The 16,702-nt window shown below is 35.7% G+C and overlaps 1 protein-coding gene across 1 annotated transcript; it reads left to right on the top strand.

Moving 5' to 3' along the window:
• The first annotated feature begins 554 nt into the window (after positions 1–554).
• LOC131688065 (uncharacterized) lies at positions 555–1,013 on the top strand. Its single transcript, XM_058972216.1, has one exon. The coding sequence runs from the start codon at positions 555–557 to the stop codon at positions 1,011–1,013; it is 459 nt and encodes a 152-aa protein (XP_058828199.1).
• The last annotated feature ends 15,689 nt before the right edge of the window (positions 1,014–16,702 follow it).

Raw genomic sequence — 16,702 nt, 5'->3', positions numbered from 1 at the left:
AATAAGCCACCCTTTGAATATCTTGACCAAGCATAAGTTTTAGTTAAAAAATTCAAATTAGTATTCTGTATTCCTAGTTTTAAGATAGCTATAATTTTTACTCTTTATTGAAACTCTTGTCCTCCATCTTGTAAATAGAATTGAATCCCTAGTTTTAAGATTTCTGTGAAATTTCTCATAAATATTTGTTCCCCCCTTTTGTGTACTAAACTATATTGTTAGTTTTAAGATAACCGTAAAATATTTCGTAAAATACTATCAGTCCCCCTCTTGTATATCAAAGTGAATCCCTTGTTTTAAATTTTTTCATAAAAAAATCTTTTGGCCCTCTTTTGTATATTGAATCTTATTTCTAGTCTTAAGATAGCTGTAAACTTTCTTTTCCTTTGTAAAAAAAAATATTTCAACATTGTAACCTCCTAGTTTTAAGATATCAAAATGTAAAAACAAAAGCATTTGGCACCGCCAAGCTAACGCATTTGTGCCTATCAAATAAACGAAATGAATAAAAAAAAAAAACCCACAAGGAAGACATCGGAGCATCCCCTGCTGAGATGGTGTATGGTTCTACTCTCCGAATACCATCCGAGTTTTTCGTCGAAAACTCTGCCAATAACATCGAAACAGATTTCGTCATCAAGCTACAAGAGGCCATGCAGAATCTTAAACCCAAAGCGACAGCATGGCACGGTAAACGTGACGTCTTTGTGCATCGTGATCTACAAAGCTGCAAGCACGTCTTCATCCGCGATGACTCCGCGAGACCGTCGCTATCGCCCCCTTATGATGGCCCATTTAAGGTGGTACGTCGAAGCAGCAAATACTTCAAGGTACTCGTCAAAGGTCGGATGAAAAACGTTTCGATCGACCGATTGAAACCAGCATACACAACTGATGAGCAACTGCAGCCTAAGAGCAGCCATCGTCCCGCTGCTGCCTCCACTGATACAAGCCTACCGGCTAGAGTAACCCGCTCTGGTCGACGAGTCGTCATTCCTCTTCGCTACCGCTAGACCGACGCCTCATCTAGGAGGGGAGTAATGTGGCATCATCAGCATGTTATCAACATGTCAGCGGCGATCGCAACTGATACGGTAATCATCAAACCATGATCATCGAAACCGTCATCATCACTCGACCTGCACTCGATCGAAGACAAAAAAATGCTTTATATTTTTTCCTTTTCTTTTACGCCAATTGTAATCATTTTTGATATTCTGCCTCGATCAGTGCAAACGAATCGCACTCGATCAAAGCAGATTAAATTCAAAACAATATCCTTTTATTTCACCTTCTGCACAGACTCGATAGTTTGATGTCAAATAGGGTACATCCAAAAACATTATATAAATAGCCTTGTACATAGTAATAGATAGTTAGTCTTAAATCAACTTGAACCCGAGTTAGACTTTTATTGGCAAATCCCGCCAAATATATATATATATATATATATATATATATATATATATATATATATATATATATATATATATATATATATATATATATATATATATATATATATATATATATATATATATATATATATATATATATATATATATATATATATATATATATATATATATATATATATATATATATATATATATATATATATATATATATATATATATATATATATATATATATATATATATATATATATATATATATATATATATATATATATATATATATTAGGGTGGGGCATTGTTATATGGAAAAACGTAATCATAACCTAATCAACCGAGCACAGCACTTTTTTGGTTCCATTTGGGGTCCCAAACAACTGTGCAAAATTTGGGGTCAATTGGATTTGACCCGGCGTAGCGCATTGCGTTTCAAATTTGTATGGAAATTAGTATGGGAAAACCTACTTTTTTGAATTTTCAATTTTACAGACTACAATTCTTCTTGCAGTATACCAGCAATTAGTTAGAAGTGTAGTCCAGGATATGCTGAACAACTTTGCCGAAGGATACATGGTGCTAGAATATTTCTACAACAAGTTATAGCTGTTCAAAGTTCGATAGATAGAATTAATCGCCAAAAATCTTTTTTTTGCCAACACTGCGGGTGTACCAATGATATTTCGTATAGCATACCAAAATAACATGATATACTTGAATTATTTTAAAACATTTGCACAATGTCCTATGCATAATAGTAACGATGAAACGAAACATACAGTATCCCTCTGCATTGACTTTATATCAATGGAAGTAAAGTTGCATACTGAATCGACTGATGTCGAGTTGATGTGTCAGAGGAATGCTTTGATTATATTTCAGTTTAATACGCACTAAGATTTGATAGGATGCTCTTTTCGATGTTGTTCGATTACCTGCAGTAACAATTGCTGTTGAACAGAGGCTCTTGTGGATTGTGTAGATGTTGTAAAATAATTCATCTGAATATTCCAACTCGATAAGATTTCAGTTATTTCAGTTCGAATTTCCATATATAAAAGTCTCCACCCCCCCCCTCTCACCTCACTACGCCCTATTGATAAACTACCTATGTCCATGAAATTGAGCTTAGGCTTTTGAATAATTCATCCAAACATACCAATGTGGTAAATCTAAAGTATATGATGTTATTTTGGTATTCTATATGTAATATTATTGGTACACCCGCAGTGTTGACAAAAAAAATGATTTTTGGCAATTAATTCGATCTATCGAAATTTGAACAGCTATAACTTGTTGTAGAAACATTCCAGCACCATGCATTCTTCGGCAAAGTTGTTCAGCATATCCTGGACTACACTTCTATCTAATTGCTGGTATACTGCAGGAAGAATTGCAGTCTGTGAAATTGAAAATGAATAAAAGTAGGTTTTCCCATACTAATTTCCATACAAATTTCAAACGCAATGCGCTACGTCGGGTCAAATCCAATCGACCCAAAAGTTTGCACAGTTGTTTGGGATTCCTAATGGAACCAAAAAAGTGCTGTGCTGAAAAAATGATCATTTTGCCCCATTCCAATATATATATATATATATATATATATATATATATATATATATATATATATATATATATATATATATATATATATATATATATATATATATATATATATATATATATATATATATATATATATATATATATATATATATATATATATATATATATATATATATATATATATATATATATATATATATATATATCTTTATATATCCGGTGGTTTAATTAACATTAACTCGGAAATGTTCTATATTTGGGGTCCTAAAAGAACCATTTTAAGGGAACCATCAAATTAACTCTTGTATGTGGGGTTCTGAAAAGGACCATTGGTGGAATCCTAAAAAGGACTATTTGTGGGATCCAAAAACACGCGTGCTATGGAATGAAAAGTACTAAACTAGCTAAGGGCTTTTAGTTTAGCAAAAATAACATGCGGAATGGAACAATTAGTCAACTGCAAAGTAAGGTTTGCCATCTCTCCCAGCCGCGCGCTACTTACATCAGATAAATATTTCGAAATGAAAAGACACAACCTTTCCCTTCAGCAGCTACCTAATATGAAATACTGATAGCTTGAAATGTGACATCGACTTTTATCACTTTCGCACTATAGTTACTACCCAGTCAAAAAGGGCAAGTTGTTGGCTAACGGGGGGCTATTTGCCGACTCGGATGCGTTAATTTACCTTCAATTTGCCAGCAAATTGCTGTTAGGGGGCTATTTTAAATGTAACATTTGGGCGATTTGCCGCCGTCATTTTTATTGCCGGTCTACCCGCCCTTTAATCGTCCCTAAATCACCCAGGGATCGCACCATTTAATCGCCCTTAATTGCCTAATATAAAAATTACAAATAATACTTATTTTCGGAATCATTATCTACACACATAAACTTATCAGTACACTAGGTAATCACCACCAAACTATAGGAAGAATCAATGGTGAAATTGGTATTGCACACCAAAACTTACCACAATCTGACTTTCGTTAAGACTCTAGGTCAGAGATCTTCTTCAACTATACTTACGCGTGATTCCACATTTTCCCACATTCGTTGGCTAAATGAAGTGCACTAGACAAACAAAATACAAGCGATAACACGCCAATTGTTTAAGAAAACATGTTTGAAAAACGCAAAAAGCAACCAAGTCCATTTCAGCCGCCAGAAAATTTGTCTAAGTGTTGCAATTGCCTTTAAATCGTGTTCGCAAAATACATTTGTTCCTAGGGGCAATTAGCACAGGCGAGTTGAGTCAAACGTCAAACTGTTTAAATCGCCTGACTATGTTCGTCCGCATTTTTTTGACCATGTATATTCATAGTTAGGCGAAGACACTGAGCGGAGCCAATTGAACATGTCAAATACCGGAGCCAATCGATCATGACGTCACATAGCATGTTCTCTTTGGATGTATATAGCAAAGGTATTATGATTAAGGTCATAACTATTTAACTCTTATCTTGTATTATCACGTGTAGAGAAACGAAAAGAACCAAATTTTTTTTCTGTGACAAGAAGATGCGCACAAGTATGAAATCATATCATCCGATCTTCGAATTGTTTTTTCTATTCGTGCATGTAAAGTTCTTACTTGCACAATTAAATTATTAAGCTAGAGCTTGAATATTTACATGGGATGCCAGTGTTTTTTTCCTGAAATAAGAGCTGCCAGTTTTCCGGCTTTTGTGTCCGCCTAACTATTAATATAGTAACTCTATTTTGCACTGATGATGGAATGACTGCCTTCATGTAGAATAACGAATAAATATTATGCATTTATGCATCGATAGCATACTTTTCTATCTGCCTCTCGTTTCTTCTTCTGTAAATTTTATGCATTGGACATATTCGGTCTATCCACTCATTGAATGGTTACTAGAAGTATATGCATGACAATGCATAAAAATCACAGCAGAACCAAAGAGACGGGAATAAAAAGTATGCTAACTGTGCATATTTTTATTTCTCAGTGTACAGCTTTCGCTAATTGGCAGTGTTGCCACTTCCTCCAATTTTCTGAAACATTGCAGAATTTTGGATTGTTTCCGAAAGATTATTTTTAATGAATCACAGGTTTTCACCAATTTTAGCCTGGAAATGTACCACTAAGTAGCTGCACATTTTTGTATTGTTTCGGAAGGATAAATTTAAACAAATAACAGATCGTTGCAAGTTTCAGATTGTCAATCTACGCGCAAGCAACAAATAACGAATATAAACTGCGCAATTATCGCTGTCAATGATTGGAAATATTCAAATTTGTTCTTTATTGTTTGTTATAGCCCTTAAAAGGGCTTTTAATTTAATAATAATAACATGCGGAATGGAACAATTAGTAAGCTTTAACTGAGGGTTGCTAACTCTTCCAGCCGCTCGCTATTTATATCGGATCACCCCCAGCGGTAGCAGTGATCAAATGCAGCACTCATCGCAGCGCATTATCAACATGCATAATTGCTACTGCTTTTCTTTACGGTTCGAAGTTCGACGGGAGAATGAACTTGCTCGAAGAATGATATTCTTTAAATAGTCGAGGATGACGTCAAACATAGAAACGTAGTGTGCTGGATGCTCAAATCTGTCGTACGAGACGCTATAGGTACGATGTTACTTGTCTGGCAAAAGAGCAACAACTGATTCAAACAGGCACGCGGCACATTTATTTATAACTTTTCGTGTTCGTTTAAGTGACTAAGGTGCTCCCTATTGACGGCTCTGCTGGGGATAGATTCACTGATGTATGGGAGTTTTCACGTTTTCCGAGATCTGTTCATGTTTGCTTGTTTTTTAATAGTGTGCTATTGAAATACAAAAACACTATAGCAATCAAATATAATTTCAGTTCATTCCGAATTGTTTGGTGGTCGCCAGACGGAAATCCATTCATAAATAACAAAGTTATTAGCGTTCAAATTAGTGACGCAAAAACGTGACATCGTTTGATTTTAGATTTTAGAATGACACCCTGCCCCAGATAGTGCAGTAAGACATTTTCAATGTCAAAAAAAGTGAAAAATCGCGGTTTTGACTTTTTCACAAAAAGTACTATAACTTTGCGAATTTTTAACCGATTTGAAAAAATCAAATGATTCTAAAAATTGAAAAAATGGTCTAGAAACGTAATACAATGGAATTTCGATATTTTTGAAAAAGTGCAATTATTTGGAAGAGTGAAAGTTTAAAAATCGAGTTGTGGAGAATACCACGAAATGGGATGGAAATTGAAATGAAAAAAAAATTTCTGACCAGTAATACATTGGTAAGACGCAACGTTACTGCTACAGTAGTTACTGTGCGCACATTATACTTGTGTTCCATTGTTTTGAAAAACTATAAAAAATAAACAATAAAAATCAACAAAAATGAGAACCATTTTTTCACTTTAAAATTAAATTAAATTAATTGGATTAATGATTGAAAACGATTTTATCATACTATTTGGTACTTACTTAGTAAAACAACCAGTATTTAAACTGGTATTGTCACGAGTCACATTCGCACTAACAACACGAAACCTGACGAAACGCTAACGGCAACCGTACACTGGGGTACAAATGTACCCCATGCCAATTTAGACGCCTGCTTCCACGAAGGCTATAAGCAAACTGGCTATACCACCTTTTCCTACTTTCACTAGTAGAGTGCCTTTAGCAAAGTTGTTGATAATGTCATTTTAAACAAGTTTGATCAAAATATGAAGGCTTAATGAATGCAGCATATCGAGATATAAATGAACATGCTATATTTATCCTTAATGAAAAAATAGGTAAAAACTATTTTTTCTGCACTAAGGAGAAAATTGTTTAAAATGATCATTGCGAGTTGAGAACACAAAACCTATAACTAAATTAGTTATGGAATTTGCGTTTCGACTTCATCTCATCAGAATTCGACACTAACTTAGTCACAGGACTAAGCCAGCGCCGAATTGATGCTAGCTCCAAAAAACGGAAACACTCTTTGTGTGTCCGGGCAAACCCCTAGTCCTGTTAATATTTGGGAAAATTAAAGCCAGTTATTTTTAAATGTATCTTTTTTTAAGCTTCGGAGACTCATACCTTGAATGCAATGTGAATTTATTGTTTATTAAACACAGAAGAGATTTATCAATTATTCTAATATTACTAACTTGTTGCAAAGATTTTCTACTACTATATTTCGAAACTCTGAATATGTGGGATATTCATGTCTTCCACAAAGTTATTTGAAATAGCATTTTTGAAAACTTTGCTGGAGACATTAAGTCCCGACCCAAATTTGCTTGAATAGTAAATTCTCTATAATTACTTCTAGGAGGATTAGCCGCCAAAATTATTTTATGAGAAAATGAACAGTTTTACGTTTTGAAATTCTTCAATGTTACTTAACATCGAAATTTGGCAGTTTCGAATGAATGTGATCGTGACCGTTAAAAATTTATCGAGCGTTGATTTTACTTTTCTTTATTATTCAAGCTCACAACTTGACTACGAGTCCTAGTACCTAGTACACGAGTACGCCACTCAATTCAGCACTCAAATATACAGCATTAATAGCCACTTACTTGATATAGGGTTACTGTGCCCTAATTCATATTAGCACCTTTATTCATCTCACCCATTTGAACACATTAGTTAGAGCAGTGTCTGCTATCTCTATTCAACGCATCAGCTCAAATGGTAGGATGAATAAGGGTGCGTTGTACTCGACTTTTCGCTTCGATCTAACGAGAGTATTTTACATTTTTCAAGCCAGATTTTTTATTGATCGTCTTCTTAAGAACAAAGCAAAGATGTTGATACCTATTTAAGCGCAATCTAACCAGTGTAAGTCGATTTATCAGCGAAATAGTGCGACATCGTGACTAATGAGATGAATAAGGGCACGTCTACCCTATATTGAAATATTTATTAATTCCAATCCTGCTTAGAGGCTATTAATATAGTTTATAATACAACCAAAATCAAATGCTCATAAAAACCGATGCTGACCAGCTAGAGACAAACTGTAAACGTCATTTATCATCAACTTCCAACTAGTTTCCGAAATATTATTCTTGTTTTTAATCATACTGAATTTTTGTCTAAACTCTACGCAATGGTGCAAGATTCCCTTTCGAAAAATTGTCTGTAATCCATATTTTGGATCATTTTATTTTACATTGAAGTAATTTGACAACTATGGGATTTCGGCTAAGAGATAAATTACAAGACAATTTCCCACAATTTTCGAAAAGTCCTCATGTCGCTTTAAACACGGTTCTCAATGTAGTGATCGGAGAATATTTTTCCAAAAATATTTTGTGGAATATTAAATAAAATTTGTCAGTATCAATCAATTATTTCAATCCAATTAATTTTAATTTGGGGAGTGTTCAACACCCAAACCCACCCCCCCCCCCGGCTACGCCACTGTTACTAGGAACTCTAAATTGAATTATGGTTAGGAACCCAGTTCGATAAATGCCGAATTCTCGTCTTCATACGGCTCCAAAGAAGGCGTGAGATACGTTTGTACCCCAGTGCAACGTTTTATGGTTAAAACAACACAAAACGTTTGAAATTTGGAAAATTTATTTAGTATGTTCGAAAACACAATATCGCCTACAACTTCTACAAAACAAAATGTTATGCAACAAAAGCACATTGGAAAATGTATTTCACACTACTTGAGGGACACACCGAGAAACAGTGCCATATGTATAATAGAAACGAAGAAAAAGGGACTCCGCCAACTTAGCCCAACCGCCAACTAGTCACGGGCTTCCCTATAAATAGTATTATTCATTTCTGTAAACTCTTGAAAAATGATGAGTGACGTGAATAGATACAGAACACTAGATTAGGATTTAGGATTGTCGCTTGTGTGCCCATTGTTTTCGCCTCGGAGCATGTTTGTTTTGCTTTCGGTATATATCTGTCAAGATATCGAAAGTCTCTCTAGCAAAAGTCTGTGGTCCTCACCTTGTGTACACACATAAAAATATTGCCTGCTTGTAGCCATAAACCGTTTAGTTGAACTTTAAATGTATAAAATTGAAAGCAGAATAAAGGAGAGGCAAACAGAAAGATGATGTAGTAAGTCGTGGGACACAGCCTCTTTCCAAATAACGAATTTGATTCGCTAGATGGACCGACTGACAAATGTCAAAAACTCTCCAAAGAAGACATTAGTAGTGTAAAAGATTGTTGGATAGATTGTCAAAGTCAATTTGACACGAGATTTTAGCGTTCAGATGCTTTTTAGTTGGACAATGGTGTGAAATCAATATATTCAATATAACTAATGTGGCTTTTGTTTGAGGCGAAACAAAGTCAGTTCCTAACCCCAACTGCTGTCAAAATGTATGAACTGACAGCGGTTGGGGTTAGAACCTGACTCAGTTTCAGGTTCAAGCGAAATCGCCATAATTTTCTCGGTATAAATTTTCAACTGTTATTGTTATGAAATGAATTAGTTTGTATATAACGCACACGGAAATGAAAGTTTATCAAAACTCAGTACCAGGTTTAAAAAATTTGTGCATTCTTATTAGTGAAATTAAATTAACCAAGAATGGTCATTGTTTCACTGGCTAAAAGAAACAAAAATGATTAGGCGCTATGAAACGACCACACAGGATTATTTTTTTGCTTTTTTTATTCGGCCCATTTGCAAAGTATATCCCGGAATAAAAAAAAACAATGATGTTCCTACCGCTGATGCCAACAGCAATCCTAATATAGTGTTCTGCTGACATGTCAGTATGCCTATTGCCGCGCATCTTGAAGATATGATTCCGATTACCGCACAGAAAAGCCATAATATCAAGCCACTTGAAATAGGCTGAGGAAAATAGTGAAATAGAAGAAAAGGCTCCCATTATCAATTTTGGCATGTTTTGAAAATTGCATCGATATTAAAAGTTATTGGTATGAACCGTTGATTCCTTTGCTTTTTTCGATAACTGAGGTACATCGCAAGAGGATCAATGTAATAACATCGAAACTTTCAATAGTTAGTTCATCTTTTTCATTTTTTTTTATTTTCAGTGGGCGAGTAAAGGCGCTTTAACCTCAGCACGTTAGCCAGAGCAAATGAAAATACCTCTGTCCCATTCCAAACGAGCCTTCTTGGTCAAGTAACGCCAAACAATTTATTATATCCCCACTAAACTGAAATGGTCGGAACAGTTGTCTTCGTTTCTTCCATCTTCAAGATTCATTAAATAAATAATTTAGTTGATGTATAATTTTGAAACACTTTCAAAACCAATTCTGCACAGTGGGCTTGGCCGTTTTGATACTTGTGATATTATAATATCCTTCAAATATGAAAGTTGACAAGCATAACGCTAAAGAATAACACCAATGCTTTACAGGATATTTTTCAATTCTGACTGTGTAAGGGTTAGAATTGAATAAAATAGAATACGAGAGCGATTCCAAAATCATTTCTCGCTCACAAAACATCTCAAACATCTGCGAAAATTCATTTTTGCTTAGAGTAGATCTCCATATAAAAATATGTTTCAAACTCGAATTCGAAATTGGAACTAACTTACAATTTTGAACCAAATAAAACTATGCTAATTACATTTATAAGGTTGGAAAAATTGAGTTACGTTATGCAAATTTAAATCTAATCGATTATCAGAAATAATCCGATGATATCGTTCCCAATTACTCTGGGAAAGGTAAGTAAATTAAAATGCCTCGGTCAGTTTTCTCTGAATATTCCGGCTCCAAAATTTCCCCCAGATTGAGGTTCCACATTGGGTTGACGCGCGTAACAAATATCGATTTTTCGCTTTTCCCTTTTGGACGGCTCTGCTACAGCAAACACATAAACCTTCACCACTACAGTCACACAGGGAAAACGTTATGCTTTGTCACACCGAGCTACCCACTGTTGGTGAAGTTTGAATCTCGCTCGCTAGCTTACCTACCCGCCCGGTTGGGGAGCCTAGTAGGAGGCGAGATGTTGTTGTGGATGAAGGGTTTAAACAGAGCGCTCTAGCACTCCAGCGCTGGCAGCTTCAGAACGTAGCATAAAAGCATACCGAAGCTGTACCGACCGGGATAGCATCGCCCTGAATGTAGCAAAGTGAAGCAGCAAAGCGTACGACTGCTACTCACAGCTCAACTCTGCGCAGTTGCAGTAAAGTATTATTGATCGGGAATCATTATTAATAAAATTGCTGTAATAAAAGTTTTATGCTCCCTTCTTTGTGGCGCTGCTGGAGGCACCCCGCTAGTCTACCCCACTCAAACTCACTCCTGAACCTTCGCGTGATCGTGTTCTCATTCCATTACTCGCATCTTTTCTGATTCGATTGAGTTCGTTTCCGTACTCGCTGAATGTACCCCCACCCTACTCTCCTGTCCTCCTTGTGCTACGGCTGCTGTTCTGCTGCTTTTCATACGATTCTGCGAAGAAGAGATGGTTACTACCCAAACCAACCGATATGACGACGGTAGCCGAATGAATGTGACGGGCGGAAGTAAGGTAAGGGGACCTCGCTGCTCGTTCCATGCTTCCTCGGATGCTTCGACGTTGAAGTTTGGCCGCCTCAGCTTCTGCTTTACTTTCAAAGTTTATCCCAGCCCCAGCATCTATCTGAACAGCGAGAGGCCGTTCGTTAAAGCATGCAGAAGCTGGTCTGCAGCGACCGTTGGCGTTGGTTGCGCTCTTTCATATGACGATGATGATGAACTTTAATAGCACTTTGATGTAGTCATGCCGGCTGGGGAGAAACATGTTTCACTCATATATTTTATGCGCTACCCCGTGTACCTTCGGTATGTTTCAGCTTCCTCGGTTTGAAATGGTAAATTGGTGCAGTATGCAAGTATGTTGTGCGGTATTGTTGAAAGAGAAATAGTCGATTGTAGTTGTAGTTGTATCAGATACGTAAAGGGTGTACACAATCAAACGGCAAGAAAAGGTTCAAATTCATCCAGTCAATCTATCGTTTTCAATCTTGCAGGGAATAAAGTAAAACATATAATCAAACTTTCTCCATGTTCATTTTATTCAAATTCATAGCAATATCCAAATGCATGTACTTTCCTCTTAACACGTATAATTAGTATTTATTTGGAAAACAACTTTTTCCTCATTCCTACTTCCGATTTCACTATATTGCAATTCTTCCAAAGTGCCTGCTATCGTAAGATCTTAGAAGTGAAAGTATACGCTTTTGGAGGCATTTCTTCAAGTACACCGACCCATTTACCCGTTTCCACGGTTACCCCTTGGTATTTCCTAGTTTGCAACAGAGCATTGCTTTACTGCACTGAGAGAATATATTCGTAAATCACTAAGAATATGTTTCGTACAGACAAGAGGCGTTGAATAATTCCGTGCACGTTTGGTTTGAGTGCTCCCTATTTTCAACGTAAATTAACGAGAACTACAATGAGAGTTTATGCATTGGACATTACTGTGTAGCTACAAATGATACTGTTTTGTACTGAAATCCCAAAGGTACCTTTTTCATGAGCAATGAAACTAAAAACATATTTATTTGCAAAAAATAAGACTTGTAATTTCAAGAATGTTCCTGTCTCACAAGCAGTTTATATGTCCAGGCTTTTCGAAGAATTTAAATACTTATTCTGGAATTTTAAACCATTCCTTTGTCATGGTATTGGTTTGTATAGCACTCGATAACCCATATCTCCGGAATAGAATTCCGAACGACACAATTAGCAAGCTATAAGTATGTTTGGAAAGAGACTACCGAATTCATAGCCCATGTGCTACTGGCAATAATATAATCGCCAACGCCATCATAGCTTAGACGCTTCACGTACCCTTCTACAGTGAAAACCCGATTTCATCATCCCCCGATTTTGTCTACCCCCGATTTTAACAGCTTTTTGACGTTATTTTTTTAGTCTGATATGAATATTGATAGTTGGTGGTTTGATAAGCTCTAGCAGACGAACCAAGGTGAATTCGAGTAAATGCTTTCTTGAACATATTTTTCATATCTTAGAGATCCGAAATATGCAAAAAAAATCTATTTTTTTCTTAATTTTTCACTGTCAGGCCCCTTTAAGGGAACTTTAAACTAAATAATGAGGTTATATCTAGGGACTACTGTAGAATATTTTAAGAGCTTCGGTTCCATAAAAAAGAAATTTTTCTTTCTTTTTATGAAACCGAATGCCCCAATTTTGTCAATGTCTCCGTTTTATCAGCCCAAAATTCACCAAGAGGTTGATGAAAACGGGTCTTCCCTGTATTTACTTCAATGTAAATGAGTACTATTTACAGGTATTACTATACATGAATCGTATTCTCTCTGTCCCTCTCTGTTTAGTAGGCTTCAAAGCACCTTATTTCAGTTTCTATTTCCAATTATGCGATAAAATACTGGACCTGAACAGTCTATTCTTTACAAATCAGTCTATTATTTACAGAAATCCGTGATCAAAAAGACATCATTGAATTCCAAAACAAATTTAACATTCTAGTTTCCAGAAGACTAATTAGGCCCCTTCAATAAAGTAGAAACGCCAGATAATCTTAAACGACACCGTCAAGGAAAGAAAAACGGAAACGAAATGGAAATTTAAGGGAAAAAATGGAAACACTAGAAAGTACATACATTAATTACACTCAGGTTGTTACGCGTTTTTGCACGGTTTTTTACGAGGCTTTTTAGACGGATTTTCCAATTAACGCGGTTTTTTTGACGCGGATTTTCCAATTAACGCGGTCCTTTTAAATGCAAAAGACTTAGATTTTTTCTGAAAAAATTTTTAAGTCCTTGCAAAGAACTTAGAAGAATTTTGGCAGTTTTTAATTTACGCTGATTTCGCAATTAACACGGTTTTTGCAAAAAAATATTCTATGTCCTTATGAATGCAAAAGACTTAGTAGATTTTCGGAAAGATGGAAGAGACGGGTCTGGAATACTCCTTATGGCCCGCACCTCAACAATATGGGTATTTTCGGAATGGTCTTGAAGAGTAGGTGTCAGAAATTGATATTTGATGCCATTTTGAAATCCAAGATGGCGACTTCCGGTTTAGTGAAATCGCAATCACCCTATCAATATGGGTATTTCCGCAATGGTCTTGACAAGTAGGCGCCAGAAATTGATTTTTGACGCCATTTTGAAATTGAATATAGCTACTTCTGGTTTAACGAAATTCGCTATAACTCAATCAATATGGGTATTTTCGGAAGTTGAAGTTGAAATTGTAGTACAAAAAGTTTTAATTAAATAGTTGAATTTACTTGAATTTAAGCAATGTGTTTACTTTGAATCAATTCAAACCCCCAACTCACACCACATACGTCTCTTTTTTCTCTCACTTTCATTCTCACCGCTCTCTTCTGGATGAACACATAATATTTTTCATTTCGCTGGTTTATGATTAGATCTTATATTCGAGGATGTTTTGGATGATTGCCCAGATTTTTCCTGAGGAAATTTCGGTGAACCGGAAGTCGCCATTGAGAATTTCAAAATGACGCCAAACATCAACGTTTGTCTCCTACTCGTCAAAACCATTCTGAAAATTCTCATATTGATTGAGTTGTAGAGAATCTCGTAGAGCCGGAAGTCGTCATCTTGTATTTCAAAATGGCGTCAAAAATCAATTTTTCATGGAAAATCTTGCAGGGAAGGTGCAGATTTATTTATTTATTTCTGGCACCTACTCGTCAAGGCCATTCCGGAAATACCCATATTGATTGGGTTATAGCGATTTTCAGTAAACCGGAAGTCGCCATTTTAGATTTTAACATGATATCAAACATAAATTTCTGGCACCTACTCGTTGAGACCATTCTAAAATCATCCTTATCGTATGGGTTATAGCGAGTTTCGCTAAACCGGAAGTCGCCATCTCTGATTTCAAAATAGCGTCAAACAAAAATTTCTAGCACATACTCGTGAAGAACATTCCGAAAATACCCATATTGATTGAGTTACAGCGAATTTTGCTAAACTAGAAGTCACCATGTTTGAATTCAAAATGCCGTTAAAAACAATTACTGGCACCTGCTCTTCAAAACCATTCCGAAAATATTCATATTAATTGGTATATAGCGAATTTGCTAAACCGGATGTCGCCATCTTGGATGTCAAAATAGCGTCAAACATAAATTTCTGGAACCTACTCATCAAGACTATTCCGAAAATACCCATATAAGTCGTAATCTTTGATTTCAAAATGGCGTCAAAAATCAATTTCTGGAACCTTCTCGTCAAGACCATTCCGAAAATACACATATTGATTATATATAAGATTTGTGTTGGAATAGCGAGGAACGCAGACAGTCGAAGAGTGATCGCCCGCCTAGCGGTGGAGAGTGAACGAGAGTGAATGGAGATGCGTGATATAAGTTTATGCGTCCGACGATGGCTGAAGAGCAGTAAGCCGAAACGTTACGTGTGGTAATGGGAAAATTTGTAGTTTTCATTTTCACCGAGAAAAGTCAACAAGCCCATGAAATAAATACCATATTAATTATGTTACATCGAATTTCGCTAAACCAGAAGTCGCCATCTTGAATTTCAAAATGGCGTCAAAAATCAATTTTTTGCACCCACTCTTCAAGACCATTGACCACCAAATTGATTGGGTTATAGCGAATTTCGCTAAACCGGAAGTCACTATCTTGGATTTCAAAATAGCGCCAAACATACATTTCTGGCACCTACTCGTCAAAACCGTTCCGAAAATGCCCATATTGATTGGGTTATAGCGAATTTCGCTAAACCGGAAGTCACTATCTTGGATTTCAAAATGGCGTCAAAAATCAATTTCTGGCACCTACCCTTCAAGTTCATTCCGAAAATACCCATATTGATGGAGTTATAGCGAATTTACTAAATCGGAAGTCGCCATCTTGGATTTCAAAATAGCGCCAATCATACATTTCTGGCACCTACTCGTCAAGACCGTTCCGAAAATACCCATATTGATTGGGTTATAGCGAAATTCACTAAACCGGAGATCACTATCTTGGATTTCATTTCTGGCACCTACTCTTCAAGACCATTCCGAAAATACCCATATTGTTGAGGTGCGGGCCATAAGGAGTCCAGACCCGTCTCTTCCATCTTTCCGAAAATCTACTAAGTCTTTTGCACTCAAAAGGACTTAGAACAATTTTTGCTGCGAAATCCGCGCAAAAAAACTGTCAAAATTCTTCTAAGTTCTTTGAATTTAAAAGGACTTAGAATTATTTTTCAGGAAAAAGTCTAACACTTTTGTATTCAAAAGGACTTAGAAATTTGTAAAAACCGTGTTGATTTCGAAATCTGCGCAAAAAAAATTCTAAGTCCTGCTGAGAGTTTTTTACGCGGATTTTCGAATTAATACGGTTTTTACGTGGATTTTCGAATTAACGCGGTTTTTTACGCGGTACGTATCCCCTGCGTTAAAAAACCTGGGTGTAGTTATTTTCCCGATAGTGAAATTTTCACAAACATGTCAGAACATCCTGAAACATTGGCTCTCAAATTCGTACAATTCGTCTTAATTTTTAAGTTTATTTAAATTTTTTAATTAAATTTTATATACCAATTCGTGCGGTACATTTATTTCATGGATTTTAATCGCTTCGTTTATTTTTCTTTGATATTTGACTAATTTTGAATATATGATCAATTCATTTTAATTATTTTTTCATTCAGCGTTCTTTTTATTCATTTTGCTCATTTGAGTTAATTTTATTTATTTTATTCGTTTTATTCTTTATGTTCATTCTGATCAGTTTATTCATCTCATGCATT

The sequence above is a fragment of the Topomyia yanbarensis genome, chromosome 3, assembly GCF_030247195.1.
Source record: "Topomyia yanbarensis strain Yona2022 chromosome 3, ASM3024719v1, whole genome shotgun sequence".
Lineage (NCBI taxonomy): Eukaryota > Metazoa > Arthropoda > Insecta > Diptera > Culicidae > Topomyia > Topomyia yanbarensis.
This window is presented reverse-complemented; position numbering and strand designations above follow the sequence as displayed.